The sequence below is a fragment of the Triticum aestivum genome, chromosome 5B (genome assembly GCF_018294505.1).
Source record: "Triticum aestivum cultivar Chinese Spring chromosome 5B, IWGSC CS RefSeq v2.1, whole genome shotgun sequence".
Lineage (NCBI taxonomy): Eukaryota > Viridiplantae > Streptophyta > Magnoliopsida > Poales > Poaceae > Triticum > Triticum aestivum.
In genome coordinates, this window is record NC_057807.1 from 57,620,219 (window position 1) to 57,636,966 (window position 16,748).

Here is a 16,748-nt window from a genome sequence, read left to right on the forward strand (position 1 = left end):
AATAGCCTGCCCCGTCGGGGGCATTCTCGCCATTTCGCTTTGTCTGTGGCGGTGGCGTTCGTGCTAGGGCGATGATGATTAACTGTGGCTGGAATAAGTGTGCCTTTGAGCAATCAAGGCACCTGTGGGTATCAAGTTGGATCCTCCCTGTTGTCTCTAGAATCCTTTTTGATCCTGTGATACCTATCGATCTGTCCTTGGATGGTCATTCTTGTTGAGTGATAACCAGGGTAGCTCCATTGTGTAAACAGATTGATCTGGTGATAAGAGATGATGGGGATAGGTTATATGATCGACAAAAGGCGAATCTGAGCCCACTATGCAATAAAACTGCAGCTACCTCCCCTAATGTGTGTAGTATTGAAGGAAAAAGAGAACTTTTAATGTCTTGCTACTTTAAAATTCCAAAAAGGTGCATTCTTCCATTGCTGGTTACTTAACCATGATTTTTTGTTTTGCTTTGGTTCTGGTTGAGATACTAAAGGTTGTTTATATATGAAAATAATAGACACTTGTAGTTTTGTATGCCTCACCTGTAGCTTAGGATCCAGTGTTGTAATGTTTTGCCTGGGTAAAAATAACTCTAATCAATAATAGTGGTTCTATCCTTCTGATTTGAACTGGGAGAGGGCCACTGATTCTTGATCTTAAGGTGACCCCATTTTTCTATGTCTCATGCTCATGCTGCTCTATGTTCCCTTTTAAAGATTATTGCTTGCATTTTGGGTTGGTTTTCTGCTTTATGTTCCCTTTTAGCATTTCTTTTCGTTGTTGCTGCATTCCCTTTTTTGTATATTACATGTTCTTTTTGTATCTCATTCTGCATATAACATAACTAAATAATACTCCCTCCGTCCGGGAATACTTGTCATCAAAATGAATAAAAGGGTATGTATCTAGACATATATTAGTTCTAGATACATCTCTTTTTATCCATTTTGATGACAAGTATTTTCGGACGGAGGGAGTACATTGAGATGAAAGGTTATATCTGATATCATTGAGAGGAGCAGGCCAACATCCCTACCTCCCTCTTCAACTCCCACCCAACACAATTGTGGTAAGCTCCCCCTCTTATCTACCTGCTATTTGTACCTTCGGTTTTGGATGCATACAATTTGTGTATGCCATGACTAAAACTCGAGCAGCAAATTTTGTGTGTGTGTGTGTGTGCGCGCACGCACATCACGTTTTTGTTTAATTTTGGATGGCTCAAACCGGCTGGATCCTTAGGTTTGTTTGATTTAATGGAATTGGGACTTGCATGTTTTGCCTATTTCAGTGAATTTAGATCATATTCTTCTTAGGCACTAAACTTCTTTGCAAAGAATGTGTGGAGAGGTGGTTTAGCTCTTTGAGATGTTTGTGCTCAAATTTACACGGGGTGGCTGTCTCTCTTCTATACATTTTTGTCTCCTTAGGAGATTAAAGAGCTTCTCTTGGTTGCATTCGTTACTAAAACATGGGTGTTTCAGAGCAAGTAGCACACCATGGATTTAAATGTTCAGTTAACTTTGAATTTGTTGGAGTTACTAAAACATGGAGTTAAATTCACAGTACCTATGAATTTAAATGTTTGAGTATTCCAAGCATGTTTGATATCAACAAATGTTTGATACAGTATGTAGTGCCATCATCTCATGATTCTGCTCATGGTTTCCTTTTTACTGCCATGAATGTATTTTGAGTAAATCAACTGAATTTTAATTCAGTTCACAATGCACACAATTTTGGTGACTCTTGCGTGCTCAAGCTTTGCATCGTTTGGACGTGTGCCAATTCCTTCATGGATTCATGCTGGTCCTTGTGTTGCATTGCAGTAACTTTTTCCCGCCTTGCTGGAGGAGATGAAGCACATGGCAAAGCAAGAGTTCATTGCGCAGAAGGTATAGCAGTGACCAATTTCGCCTGTAGTAGTAACTCTTTCCTGCCTTTGCTGCATTTTTCTCTTCACTACAGTATACTACACCATCAGTGATGCAACGCCAACAATCACCATTTCAAAGAACTAGAGATCATTTGTACTCCTGATTGTATGCATACATGGAAGAAAACCCCAAACTGAAATTAGAATTACATGTTGATAGCAAATTGGCATTTAACTCTGGTCAAAAAAATGAGAGATCAATTTGCAAGAGCTGGATCAATTTGCATGTGTACTGTAATTTTTAATTTTTTCAGGCGTACTTCTCTTACAGATCAATTTGTCAATTTTCAAGCAACTTGTCAATTTATAGGTTACATTAGACAAAACTTCTCTTAAAGACCAAGTCATGTTTCTCACCATCCTCCTCATCACGTAGCAGAGGAGGCGTCCTGGAGCGCGGTGGAGGCATTTTGGACGTGGAGCACGGCCCGGAGCATGGCCTTGCGGTTCATGGAGCCTAGGGAGGCTGTGCGAGAAACCTGGGGCAGCAAGGTACTGCCTCTTGCTGCTCCTCCCCCATGTCTGTAGCTCGCCTGGAGCTCCCCCACGCCTTGAGCTCGCTAGAGCAGAGGCCTGCGGAGCGCTCCCTGGGGCAAGGCCTGGGGCGATCTGCAGGGAGGAGCAGAGGCCTGGAGCTGCGGGGGGAAGAGGTCTGGAGCTGCAGGGAGGAGCAGAGGCCTGGAGCCAGCGGCGAGATCTGGAGGCGACGACGCGAGGAAGGAGCGAATCACAAGGGAGAGGAAGGAGCGGATATTGTTTAGTTCAAAATGTGTGTTCGTTGCGACAGATATTTCGGGACGAAGAAAGTACTATTGACATAGATACACTTTATTTATCAAGGATTTTTGTATATCATATTATCACAGGAAAATGATCTATGTATGCACTTTTTATGGTCATGTACAGTTCAGAGCCAGTGTTATTTATCAAACACATAATTTAAATAAGGCTTGTGAAATAAATTGCCCATAGAAATGATCACTTTGGATTGGTAGTGTCAGAAGGATGCAGAACATTTGTAACATTTCTTCCCATATTCATGAGACTTTCACTCTGTTGTTGCATTAGTCAACTTTAATTTCATTACATATGTGTGCATGTATCAGTTTTCATATGTAAAGTGATATATTTAAGAATTATGAGAAATTTTGTCAAATTTGGTGGGCACAAAACAGAGGCATCCGGAAGCAAAGCAGGACAAACGTCATTGGTATTTTGTTGGTCATTTTTTGCGTCGCATCTCAAATGGAATGGCACTCATGGAGGCAATTGAACCAAGCTATCTATTGTATGCCTAACTATGGCTTTATAGTTGGTGCCAATGTTTTCTTCTTAGCCCTGAACCCGATAATCGGTTATTCTGTTACATGTTCTAAACTTGCCTTCATATAAATGCATCATGTCGTTTGATCTTCCATCACTTGACCATATCGTTGGGACCGGCACCCTCGCGCCAGGGCGCGTTGACGATCTAGTTGTACAAGGCCTTGCCGCCCCACCCTTCCCTCACTGCCATCCACGATGTGCTAACCCCACCCCTGTGCATCTCTCTAAACCCCCCTGTGCATCTCTCTAAACCCGTGCACCACCAGATTTCCCCAGCAAACCTGCACACACACCCGACCTCCCTTGGCGCAAACCCTGAAACGTTCTCTCACACATTGACCGACACAAATTTAAAAATAAGGCAACTTACATCAAGCTAAACTGCTTCAAGTTTTGCTCTTTTACAAAAAATAAAAAATTGCACATGACCCTAACTCAGTGGGTCAGTGGGGCCTCGTTGCCGGCCCTTGCCTCCGTGTGCACCCTGTATAGCTGGGTGCCAAACTGCCGACGCACCGCTGAGCCGTGGGTTCGTCGGGTACGTGAACGGATCGTCGTGACGGTGAATCATGACTACGTTCCACGGGCCGAATCCTAGTCTCAAAGCTGCTTACCAAAGTACTCTCCGAACACATCCAGCGCACACAGAATCACAATGCTCCGACCAAGGCTCATTGTTTCGCATTACCATGGACTGGAGTACACAACCACAACCGTGTCTAATGGTTCACCACCAGATTTTGTACAGGAAAAACAACGCAGGGTATTCAACACCCCTTTGTTCGCAGCGCAACCTTTCAGCCAAAAAAGGGCACGGTAATGGGAGGTTTGGTTGGATCATCGCCTCGGAACTGACACTTGACTCACCTATTTCCTAACATATACAAAAAAAAAATTGCAGCTCTCATTCGCTGCGCACCGAGTTGTACTTCTCCGCAAGTGAAGGGGTGGCCGTTATCTTGTTCATCAGATTCTTGAACTTCATGCTGTAGTCGCTGCCACTGCAGATCAAAGCCGAGACCAAACAAACTGGTTATGTCATGCCTACTAAAACGATGTTATTTTGACGAGCACAAAAGGCCATCAGTGGATTGGCAGACAGTTCAAGTCTTATCTAAACCAGAATCAGCTGTCAGCTAGTAGGGCAGAATCAAGCCATACCTGATACGGCTTAGAGCAGCGATTGCTCGAAGAGCACTGCGGATCATGTCTTCGTTGCGATCAATCTCCTGCTTCACTGCATCACCCTTGGGTCTGTGGACGATTGTTTTCTCGAGAGGTTCAACTAATGAGTCCAAAACTGAAACAGGATCATAATAGTAAATGTTAGAAAAGGCAGTCACAACATGCGAACATCACTTGGAAGGTCCTTGATCATAGCAAACCTGCAAGAACAGCAGAAGGACACTTGTCTGCTAGCTTTGAGAGAATCAGATGGCAGGGCATTTTTACGTCATAATGATCTGCAATAAGCAGTACGATACGAACAACTGATTAGCATGTTCTACACAAAATACACATTCAACAAGATTATGATAATATAGGTGATATACCATCTTAGGATTCAGAAAGAAACAAAAAGAGAAACACATAATATGATAATAACAGATAATGTGGACCATTTATCCTGAAGAAAAACTGAAAGCCATGCTATAGACATAAAAGTATCTTGTCGAAGTGATAAAGGTACGTTCAGTATTGCCGGTTCTATACAGTCCAGGCCTATATCGCTACACTGAAATTGAGATGAAGATTATGTTTGGCTGACGCCCCATGCAGCCCTGTCAAACATGGGCAAAAATTGGCTTGCCATTTTTTTACCAAGGAAACCTGGCCAATTATTTGGCAAGAATCTTTGAGGAATGGGTGAGGCACTGAGGGCTGTTTGGATTGCTTCCCTCGGCTGCCCGTCCAAAATATTGGTCGTTCACCAGGCTTGTGAGGCCGTTTGGATGAGCACCAATGTTTTGGTGCGCCCAGCCCACCTTAACGCTTCTAGTCTACATCTAAGCCAAATTGTTGGCGAGGCTCCGCGGCGAAACCGCCCACCAATTATTTGGCGTGCCCTCATTTGGCAGGGGTGGGGCTCTGGCAAAAACCAAACAGCCCCTTGTAGCCAAAAAAAGTGGCACCAAACCAAGCGAGAGGAAAAATATTAAGGTCTACCAATTTCTTGGCAGGCCTAATCCAGGCACCAACCAAACACACTAAAAATACCATGATGAAATATATAATGTCTTAAACTGTACTTACCACCTAAGCCAGATAAGAGGAAAGGAACGATGAAGGACGACGGATTCAATTGATCAAGACAATTATCCAGCAATGTGTCCACACATTCAAAGGCAGCTTTCCTAAGTTCAAGCCCATCATCAACGACATGCTTGAAAGGCCCTAGATCAACTGTCCTGATCAATTCTTGCTGCAAAGAAGGAAACCGTTACTTCCTAGTTGTAAATTATATGTAACGCAGCCAGAGGCCAGACCATAAGTACTGATAAGAAATGAGCAAAAGAAAAAAGGAAATGATACCTTCACAACAGTCTGGTCATACAAAAGAGGCAGTAATTCAGGAAGAAGACCTTTGATCAAATTTGGCTTGTTGTGGGCAGCTGTACTCAACGCCAGGACGGCTGCACGTCTCACATGCTGCAAAGTGCAAGTAACAAATGGAATAGTCATCTCCACATAATTATTTGCAAACATTAGTTTTAAGGATGTGTAAATACTATTTCAAGTAAAATTACCCTGTCACTATCTTTAATTAGCATAAGGAAAGTAGAAATCTCGGAGTACATGATTGCATCTATCTTTCCAGGCCGTTCAACAATTGAATATTTTATAGCAATGGCAACTGTAGCCCTTGTGTTTGCTGCTGGGCTACATGTACGTTCCTACAAAATTATATGAAATGTCACATTAGATCTCATATCATAAAGTAAATGAAACATGGGGGTGTAACTTTGCTGATTGTCCACACTCCACACCTTCAGAGCAGGGATTAATTTGTTAGGTTCAATCAGTGCAATTTTGCCTAAACACTCAGCCACCACATTCCGAACTCCTTCCTCCTCACTTTCGCAGTGATTAAAGAGCAACGCCAATATCTTCACAATGTTTGAGTCCTGGAGCTCACTCTGGCCAGTATGATCAACAGACTGCCGTGCAATTACCTGATAGATATATTGCATACGAGCACAAATTAAACAGCAGCCTTATGGGAGGTACTTTTTACAAAATAAGTTCATTAAAAACCTACCTCTTTCAGTGAATGAAGCAAAAGATACTGTTTCTTCTGTTGATTGTCAATCTGATCCAAGATAAATGGCAAATACTTGGATAGATTGCCAACAGCAATGTTTCCAAGAGCATACGATGCTGCAGACTTTATCTCCTCAAAAGGTGACTGGAATGACTCAATGGCAATGTTCTCAATTTGAACATGATTGCTGAGGTCCTTCCTTCTTCCAATTTCTCCCAAACATAACAAGGCCATGTGTTGTTTAGCCTGGAAAACACATTAGAAGCAATTAAAAATGACCAAGAGAAGGGCATAATATATCTTCGAGTCAAACATAAGTATGCAATTAACCAATGGCAAATAATATTGATTTGCAGATGACTATATGACAAAGCACTAACCCTACCATCATGACATTACAATTAGCCTAATTACAGCTCAAAGTTTTAAGGTCATTTGACTAGGGCACAAAGAGCAGCACACACGTAAACTATTATGAAAAAAACAGAAACATGTAGTATCCCAATTTCACAATGCTACAAGATAGACGATGCCCATGAATGATTTTTTTTAAGTTAACGTAAATGAATAAAGGCATGTCATGTCAAAGATCACAAGTATGACATGATATAAATGCGCAAATATGGTGACCAGAAGACATGCATGGTCAGGAAAAGCCTTACAGAATTAGTTGAACTGTCATCATTTAGAATGCCTTTAAGCATCTCAACAGTTGATGCACATTTCTGATCACCAGCTGCTAAGCATAGCACAGCAACACACTGTGCAATGGAGGATAGTGCCTGCTTGGAAAGACTGCCTGACTGTGATGGCTTGGCAGTTGAAATAAGGGAGTCCAACAAAGTTTCAAAGCTTGTATTTGCAGACTGGACCAGTGAAGCAAAAAACTTCTGTAGCGCCTGCAATAGAAACAATGTCATCTGTCAGTAGGAAAATAAGAAGAAATCAGGTCTTTATATTTAGATATGAAAATATATACCTGTAGTGCTTGTCCTTGCAACAGAGCACTCCTGATCAAAATAAGGGCCTGGGGCAAAACCTTATGTCTCACAGCTAAACCAACATTTTTAATGGATCTTCTGTCAACCATTATTGTGCAGCACAGCTCCAATGCAAGAGCAGCCATATGCAAATCAATGTCACTGCCACAATAGATAATCCAACATCAGTCTTCCTGGTGAGCAGAAAATGGAGATTTGTTGAAGAAAGCTAAGCAAGGATAAAACCTTATGAGAGTAGAAAGTTCAGCTATTATCGTTTCATAAGAGGACGAGCCAATTTGACCACCATATGTGACAACCAAAGAATTTAGGGTCCCCAATGTTGCCTGCCTGAGGGCTCTGTTGGCCTGTTGGAAGGGGGCAGCAAAAGAAGTTAGTCTTCAATCTTGAAGCCCTGTTTAACATACATGTTTTTTCAAGTTACAAAATCAAAACAAACAATGTGTATAATGCACCTTTACCTTTCGAAGGAAAGCTGTGAGCTCAGAAACAACATGGTCCAGGACACATGAAAGATCAATCCGAAGAGGTGAATTCGCAATCACCGCAAATGCCTGTAAAGGAATGAACATTTTGAAAATGCAACAGAACCAAGAAAAGGAGTGAATCTGTGTACAATCAACTAGTACAGGAAAACAGAGAATAAACAAAACTGTCTGAAAACACCACCAGTGGGCATTAAGCAAATGACAGGGTATACAACTACAACTGTAGACAAGACCTACAAAAATAGATTGGTATACTATGGTATTGTACTAAAGCTATCTTTAAATCAATGAACCCACCACAAAAGCATCTCTATCCCAAGCAACTCAGCAAGATGCACTGATCAAAACATTTACGTCTGTTTTTCTACAATTGACTAGAACACTGAAAATTCAACTCAACATTTACCATCATGTCGCTATTAGTTTTGGTTCTGAAGGTGTGGTTGGTAGCTTACCTTGACAGCTGTAAGTCGTGTTATTTCATTGCCCATCCTATCAACAAGTATGGGAAGGCACGACGGTAATTCCCTCTGAAGACCATCACCAAAAGTAGCGATCACAAGGCTCATGCAAGATATGGCACACTCTTTAACTTCCTGGCAAAATAGAATCACATGAGAGAGAGAGAGAGAGAGAGAGAGAGAGAGAGAGATACGTCGAGAGTGATCTAAACCTGATCTTGATCTTGATTCGCCAAGCGGCCCAATATAGCTTTATAGATTGGACTAACATATGGCCTGAAATCTATGGAACGTGCCTGTGTAAAAGCAGAATGAGAATTTAAAATACCACCATAACCGGGTGCTTATAACATCAGCGCATGGAGTATAAGGCTGACCTCAAAGTTTGGACGGAGGACTCGGACGAGCTCCCCGCACACCCGTAAAGCCTCAGCTGTGACTTTGTAATATCTATCTCCAATAGCAGATAATATTGGACCAGAAAGTGCCTGGAAATTTTACTTTGCGTTCAGTAATGAGTAACAGAACAAGTGTCTCGAGTCGTTAAAATCAAAGATAGTAGCTATAATACCTGGATGTACGGATGAAACACGAAGGGTGAATGTGAAGCCATAACAATTCTAGCAAATGCAAGGGCTTCAATCTTCAGGTTGGAGGTAGAAGATTTGTCCTATACGAAATAGACAACAAGTTAAAAACAAACATAAGTCCTACTCCCTCCGTCCGAAAATACTCGTCATCAAAATGGGTAACAAGAGATGTATCTCAAACTAAAATACGTCTAGATACACCCCCTTTTATCCATTTTGATGACAAGTATTTCCGGACGGAGGGGGTACACAAGAAGCTACACGGAAAATGAAACCCACTAACATTCAAAGCCTTCTCAATCCCAGGAACAAGTGACCCAAAATGATCAGCAAGGCAATCTGGTAATACAACAACAAGCTCCTTCAAAACTGAGAATGCTCCAACCTGAAAATGCCAACAAAACATACTATGTTTATAAAGCGGTAAAGCGAAGCGAGGCGCTAGGGGGGCGCCTCACTGCTTAAGCGATAAAGCGTAAAGCGAGGCGACGCTTTAGACAGACTCTGAACCTGATGGGCAGTATAATAGAGCACCATTTAGTGAGACATATATATGTTGATTCTAATCCACCAGTGAGCCCATATATTCTGATCCATCCACTAAGCAGTAAGCAACTAGCCAATTGCTATAAGAGAGGCAGTAGCACCTAACAGCAGAGGAGTTGTGCATAGCATAACACACAACAGAGCAGAAAAGGCTGGTGCAGATCTGAGGAAGCTGCTGCCAGAGGAGAGAGGAAAGAGCTGAAAGCCTGGATATTTGCACGCTCTGGTTTTGGTTCTCTCTCTTTCTTTCCCCTCCTGTAACTGTTTCAAATGTGAGCCCAGCCCTGTTTCCCTGCCAGGAATCTCTGTACCCTGCCTGGCAAGTCTAAGGCGTCCTCTCTGCCTTAAAGCGCCAATCAGGACGCCTAAGCAGGCGCTTCAGACGCTTTAGTGTCTAAGGCGAACGCCTTAGACACATGCCTAAAGCGAGTTGGACGCTTTGAGCCTGGAGGGCGCTCTAACGCTTAAGCGTCGCTTAAGCGACGCTTTAGGGACGCTTTACAAACAGAGAAAACATATTAAATCATGATGGTGAGTCATACAGATGCTTTGCAAGACAGTTGAAGAACAAACCTTTGTCTTGATTGATTTTTCACGCAACTGCCTATTGATAGACTTGACAATTTTGGGTACTTCTTGCTTCAGCAACCATCTAGGGCTGCAAAGTAAACGAATGACAATACAGGCTCAGTGCACAGAACTTGCAATCACAATAAACAAACACTTTCCCACTAAGCATAACAAGTCAACCAGATAACGATTATTGTATCCAAATAAGAGCCATGCCATGTTTTAACCAACATAGGCTCAGTTAGGCTATTAATCCAATGAGAGAAACAACTGCATCATCTAGTACTTGCCATAAATTCTACAAGAATCTGGTAAAAATGGGTAAAAAGGTAATAAAATGGATATTTTGTTTACCTAGACTCATCAATGTCACCTTGTCCTTTTGTCACATTGCCAGTTTGGCGTAACAACTCAATAAATGTGTTGAAGATGTCCATCTAGGATCAAGGAGAAGCTTCGTATGATTGATATACAATGACAATTCAAATCTAATTTAGCAATGCAATGCCATGTGGTTACCTTTACATTCTCCTCTCTTTCCCTAAAGCGGTCAATTAACTTTGGACAAGCCTGCAACAACCGAATAAATTACACCAGGTTCCATAGAGCCAGGCACTTCATTGAGTAGTTAATTTCAAAACAGGTAATAAATGGTTGGAATCAGCTAAAAAACAACACTAGCAATTATGGACAAAATGGGATCATGCTGTCAAGAAGAACGAGATTGTTAAAGAACAGTATGGTGGTTTTACTTGCTGCCATCAACATACCTCCTGATACATCTTAGACAACATTTGAGGACGAGATACTATAATTGCAGACAGGCACTTCGCTGATGCCCGGCGAACCTTCCAGCTTGCATCCTCGTCATCTGTGTATTCATTCGCACTCTCACTGGGAGAAAATGTCAAAAGATGTTCCAATTAGCTTAATAGGAAACATGATTTCAGTATTATAAGAATATAAGTAACATACTCATCATCTTCCTCATCCTGTACTTCATCGTCAGTATCCTCCTCCATGCTATCAGTGTAATTAGGATCATAGCTTACATATTCCAAAGCAAGATTCAAAATACCATCACAATATGGGGAAATATCTCTTGGACATCTGAGCATAAAGCTCTCAAGGGCCTACAAGATGGGAGGTAATTTATAGCCACAGAGAAGCAATGGTAAGAGTAATCGAAGGTATGAACTTAACATAAATTTTCACCTGCAAGCTGTATTCACGGAGCTCTTCATCATTTTCTGATGCACTTGTACAATAGCTAATGAGCAAAGGAACAGCTTCGGCAAGGTGTGGTCCAAACCGGTATCCAACTGACCGACTGTAGGTCAAAATAAAGTATATTAAACTGTGAGTTTGCAGTGATCAAATGAATTTAACCTACCAAATCTCTTGTACTTCCCTCCATCCAAAAATAATTTATCCCTCGGTATTATATTGTCCAGCCAGAATTTTTTTTCTAGATATGTTATCAATGTTTGAACTAGCCAGTTTTGAATTTAGATAGTTCCTACAAGCTGTTACGAACAAAATTTTGCGGCAGTTGGAAGGTCAAAGCATATACCTGAGAGCACCAATCATCTGGATATTTGTTCGGGTTATTTCAGATTTTGCCCTTTTATTTTTCAGCAATAGGACAACCTCCGACGTTGCATTGGCTAATAGATCATCCGACAAACATGGAGCAAGCGATGCTGCAACATAAAGCGACACATTAGTCACTGTAAATAACTAAGATTGTTCAATCATTTGCAAGCATTAACAATCAAAATAATTGCAAAATGCATTCAGGCGTACCTATGCACGAAACTGACTTTTTTCTGACACTTGCTTGAGTGGAGCTCAGCTGGGTTAAAAGTGCAGTGAGCATAAACGCATGATCTTTTGTGATCACGTTGCCGAATCTATGAAGCACATCACCTAATATATCAAGGCATTCACATTTAATTTCAGCACTCTTTCCCTGTCAACAAAAGAAGAAATGTATCAAGACAATTGCATTTAATTTAAAAACAAACTGATGAGCCATGAAACAAGTAAAAACATTTTTATGTTACAAATCCTTGAAACCTAGAAATGTATTTACAAGTTTCATTTTCATAAACATATGGCAAGTCTGTCGTACAATTATACTTCCAGATAATAGAACAACAGGCAACATATAATGGAAAGAAGAAATGAATGTAAACCAAATGCTACCAAACAACCCTAATTAAAGGGTATATTAAACATTCACAAATAAATTCTGCAAACTGTGTACGTAATTTATTGCTGATTTTCCAGCTAATACTTAACATAATATTGCATTACCATTTGTCCATTTCTGTGGAACATCTGAATATGTTCAAACTTAAGGGGCCTACAGATAACCAAGGGAAATCCTGGCAGACATGAAACAGACTAAAAAACTTACACTGGTGACACCATTGATTAGCTGCGGGGCAAGAGAAACTAAAATCTTTTCAGAAAGTGATGCCGTAGTAACTTCCACAATGATTGTCTTCAGAGCTATACTTGCAATATCACGATGCTGCTCCTTTCCATTGAGTAATTTGTCACAAAGCTTGTCGGTCATCTCCACTACTCTATCCTCGCTTACCTTCTTAACAAGTGGAGCCAAGCTAACCAATAAAAAGATTAAGAGTAAATGTAGTGAACGGATGTAGGGGAAACAATCGGTAATCAAAAAAACATTTAAAAGTAAGCCCGCAGATCCAATAATTGATGCATAAGAAAACAGAACAAACTTTAAAAATGAATAAGCAATCTTGAAGACAAAAGGAGTATGATGCCATCTTAAAAGATAAATAGCAGGCTAAACTCATCTGACAGGTACAACAACACAACAACATAGTGACTAGCATTATCAGAATGTTCCCAAATTCTAGCAGGACGGGGGGGGGGGGGGGGGGGGGGGGGGGGGGGGGGGGGGGGGATAATCAACAGTAACAAGATCTTAACATGCAAAATCCTTACTTCCCCAATCCCACACCGTGCAAGCATGGTAAGATATGAAGAACACAAACAATGGATTAAATAAGAAAGTATTTTAAAGGAAAGGTACCATTTCACAGCTAAACCAGAAACATCTCCTGAAGCATCTTCCAGTTGTTGAACCAATAAAAAGATTAAGAGTAAATGTAGTGAACGGATGTAGGGGAAACAATCGGTAATCAAAAAAACATTTAAAAGTAAGCCCGCAGATCCAATAATTGATGCATAAGAAAACAGAACAAACTTTAAAAATGAATAAGCAATCTTGAAGACAAAAGGAGTATGATGCCATCTTAAAAGATAAATAGCAGGCTAAACTCATCTGACAGGTACAACAACATAGTGACTAGCATTATCAGAATGTTCCCAAATTCTAGCAGGACCGGGGGGGGGGGGGGGGGGGGGGGGGATAATCAACAGTAACAAGATCTTAACATGCAAAATCCTTACTTCCCCAATCCCACACCATGCAAGCATGGTAAGATATCAAGAACACAAACAATGGATTAAATAAGAAAGTATTTTAAAGGAAAGGTACCATTTCACAGCTAAACCAGAAACATCTCCTGAAGCATCTTCCAGTTGTTGAAGAATAATATTAGTCAACTTTGATTCAAGGTCTTGGTCTGCTTTGAAACTCTCTTTATTCAACTCACTAAGCAGATCTGATGTGGCCATATATCTGTAGTCTTTATCTTTCCCTGTCATCTGAAAGCACATACAAGGAAAAAAAAATGTAACCGAGCAAAAACTGAGGATTCCTTATCAAGAAATGTAAATTGGTGTAATAGATACCTTCTCCAAGATGCCGGTTATGTTCATATTCGCCATTGCACCAAATCTGTGTTCAAGTCCTCTTCACGAAGATATTCGGTAGTCTAAAAAGCAAATTAAGCAATGAGAAATGTTCAACAGCCTAACAGCATCTGTGTTGCTAAGTGCATAAATTTTAAAACTGTACCAAACCAAACAGAAACTCCGCCTATGTCTTCTAGGCATAGCCGGTCCCAAGCCCGGGTAAAGGAGGAGGGTTGTGATAGGCGTGGCGAGCCAACGTAAAAACTAGCCAGTCCCATAGGTATGAAACCCATTTGAGCGAGAGTAGTACTAGGATGGGTGACCTCCTGGGAAGTCCTCGTGAAAGGGTTTCATATCTAAGGGTTGTGATCGGCTTGGCGAGCCAACGTAAAAACTAGCCAGTCTTTTGGGTATGAAACCCATTTGGGTGAGAGTAGTACTAGGATGGGTGACCTCCTGGGAAGTCCTCATGAAAGGGTTTCATATCTAGCCTACCCCAACTTGTTTGGGATAAAAGGCTTCGTAAGTAAGTAAGTACCAAACCAAACAGAATCGGTGGTGGATGCATTCTGGTGGGAGTAGGACAAGTACACTAGATGGAGAAAAAACAAGCAGAAAAATATTTAAACAATCTAATGTGGAGATCGAACACCTGACAACTCACTTCACACCTATGTACCTACCACATGCGCTACGTGTATGTTGTGTTATTAATGAAAAATATTAATTACTTATTCCCACTACTGTGGATAGAAGTCAAAATGTTTGCAAAATAGGCAAAGAGGGGATTTAAAACAAATGAGATTTGTAGTTTGGCTGCATGTGACTCTGTTTAAAAATAATATATACGTTAAGTCAATAAGAACATATTAAACCATTGTTATGGTTGAACAGTAAGACACTAAAGTAGTGGCCATGGAGCATGAGAGGGTACACGGGCGGTCCAGCTTTCATAAGTACGGTTTGATGTTCAGCTGGTGTAATGCATACAAGTAACAGATAAAAGTGGTAGGAGACCCTAAACCATGGCAAAATTGATTTCATTTTCCTAACGAGAAGAATGTTTTCAACTCCAGAGCCACGCTTGACAGAAAAGAAAGCATTCTACTCATGTTAATGTTTTCGCCCTAAACAACTAACTAAACTAATTTGTAAACAAGATAAAAAAAAGGCATAAATCTACACGTTGAGCAATTTAATACTTAAAAAGAACAAATAAGAACTACATTAACACTTGTTCATTTATATACTTCTAACACCAGCAACAAGCCAAAGTTAGCACAACATGAAGTCTCGTGTGCAATTACAGACATCGCATACACCGTATGCACATGCTCCATGCTAAACATGAGTACACAACACTGACGTTATTAATATGGTAACAGATGAAATTTCAAACCAAAATCGCTCACACCAGGTAGTTCTCCCAACTCGATACATGACAAATCACCATAATAAAAGTTAAGCCATTAGAGAGCAATGATGTGTCGCGCAGGCCACGGTTCAGCATTAACCATGCCGATCCATACCATCGGCCCCGACACCCAGATCACTTCAGCGTCGAACCGAGCAAAACACCAAACCTAAGCTTAACCCAGTTACCCAGTAAACCCGCGCCAAGCGCATCAGAAAACAGAACAGCAGCGGTTCAATTATGCACCTATTATATAATTACATTCACATATACAAACCAAGCCCGCTAAACAGCATCATTTAAGATTAACATCACCTGATCGGTGATTCTAACAAACTAATAAAGAAAGGTATGGCCTCAGATTTAGTATCACATAATATATATAAACATCATTTGCGTCAGATTTAGCATGGTGTCAAATGTAGACATAATTTGCATCAGTCTTAGCATGGCATCAGTTAAATAGTCCAAGGTGCGTCAGATCAACCCTATTAGCAGTTTCCAGCTCAAAATAACTTCAGAGTAAGAAAATCAAACCAAAAACAGTGCTCATACAGGGGAGTGGGATGTTGGGGAACGGGAGCTTGACCTCCACAGCCGGCAATGCTGTGCAACTAACAGGGGAGGGAGTGGATAGGAGGAGGGGAGGACGATGGGAGAAGGGTGAGGGGAAGGGCGGCAGAGCAGCAGCCCCTGCTCCCCCGAGCGCATGGGGGAGGAGGCGCGGAACCTTCGCAGCGACGCTGAAGCGCGCCGGCGACGAGTCGGCGAGATCCACAGGGCGTCGAGCGTCGCACGAGAGAGAGCGGGGGGCGGGGAGAGCGGCGGAAGATGGGAGCGTGGAGCCAACAGGGAGGAGAACCCTACCTCTTCAGCGCGGGCGCGGGCGCGGGCGCGGGCGGAGGACGCGGCCGATCTGCCGCCTGAGAGCTCCGATCGGAGCAAACCCTCGCCGGAAAAGGCTGGCGCTCGCCGGAGAGGTGGGGATGGGAAGCTGTAGCAGCAGCAGCAGGAGAAACCCTCGCTAAAGCCTGAAAACCTTTTCCCTTTTATTATCCCCGAGACGAGACGAGACTTCCCCCTACCAATTGTGGATGTGTAACGTAAAAAAAAACATAAAGTGGGCCGAGCCTGGAAGTTTAGACATACACGGCCCAATAAGCACGGTTGGACTCGACTGAGCATCCTGGGCGGTGATATGTATGTATCGCCTTTTTTCGGTTTTGCTATTTAACAGTCGACTGTTTTTCAATTCGCTGTCACTCGAATTTGTGGCCGTCTAATCTTGCGCAGAGAGTTGTTGTCTCGGTCGCGGGTTTCTTTTCTGTGCAGTTTTCTTTTGTCGGGATCGGTTTTATTTTG

At 41.8% G+C, this 16,748-nt stretch overlaps 1 protein-coding gene across 2 annotated transcripts; it reads right to left on the reverse strand.

Moving 5' to 3' along the window:
• Window positions 1-3,909: 3,909 nt before the first annotated feature.
• Window positions 3,910-16,443, reverse strand: LOC123110386 (cullin-associated NEDD8-dissociated protein 1). 2 transcript variants are annotated; one of them, XM_044530879.1, is made up of 29 exons: window positions 16,254-16,443; window positions 13,970-14,052; window positions 13,713-13,882; window positions 12,594-12,801; window positions 11,978-12,143; window positions 11,745-11,874; window positions 11,387-11,501; window positions 11,147-11,304; window positions 10,942-11,065; window positions 10,691-10,741; window positions 10,526-10,608; window positions 10,175-10,259; window positions 9,339-9,440; window positions 9,037-9,135; window positions 8,843-8,953; window positions 8,678-8,761; window positions 8,460-8,600; window positions 7,978-8,070; window positions 7,742-7,863; window positions 7,495-7,657; window positions 7,178-7,414; window positions 6,513-6,761; window positions 6,241-6,426; window positions 6,001-6,147; window positions 5,786-5,902; window positions 5,507-5,675; window positions 4,639-4,716; window positions 4,415-4,553; window positions 3,910-4,254 (listed from the first exon to the last, which is right to left on the reverse strand). In XM_044530879.1, exons 2-29 carry the CDS (start codon window positions 14,003-14,005, stop codon window positions 4,158-4,160), a joined length of 3,660 nt encoding a protein of 1,219 aa, XP_044386814.1. In that variant the 5' UTR covers window positions 14,006-14,052; window positions 16,254-16,443; the 3' UTR covers window positions 3,910-4,157. The 2 variants fall into 2 exon arrangements, with proteins under 2 accessions (XP_044386814.1, XP_044386815.1); XM_044530880.1 differs by lacking the exons at window positions 13,713-13,882; window positions 13,970-14,052; window positions 16,254-16,443 and adding an exon at window positions 13,245-13,479.
• Between the last annotated feature and the right edge of the window lie 305 nt (window positions 16,444-16,748).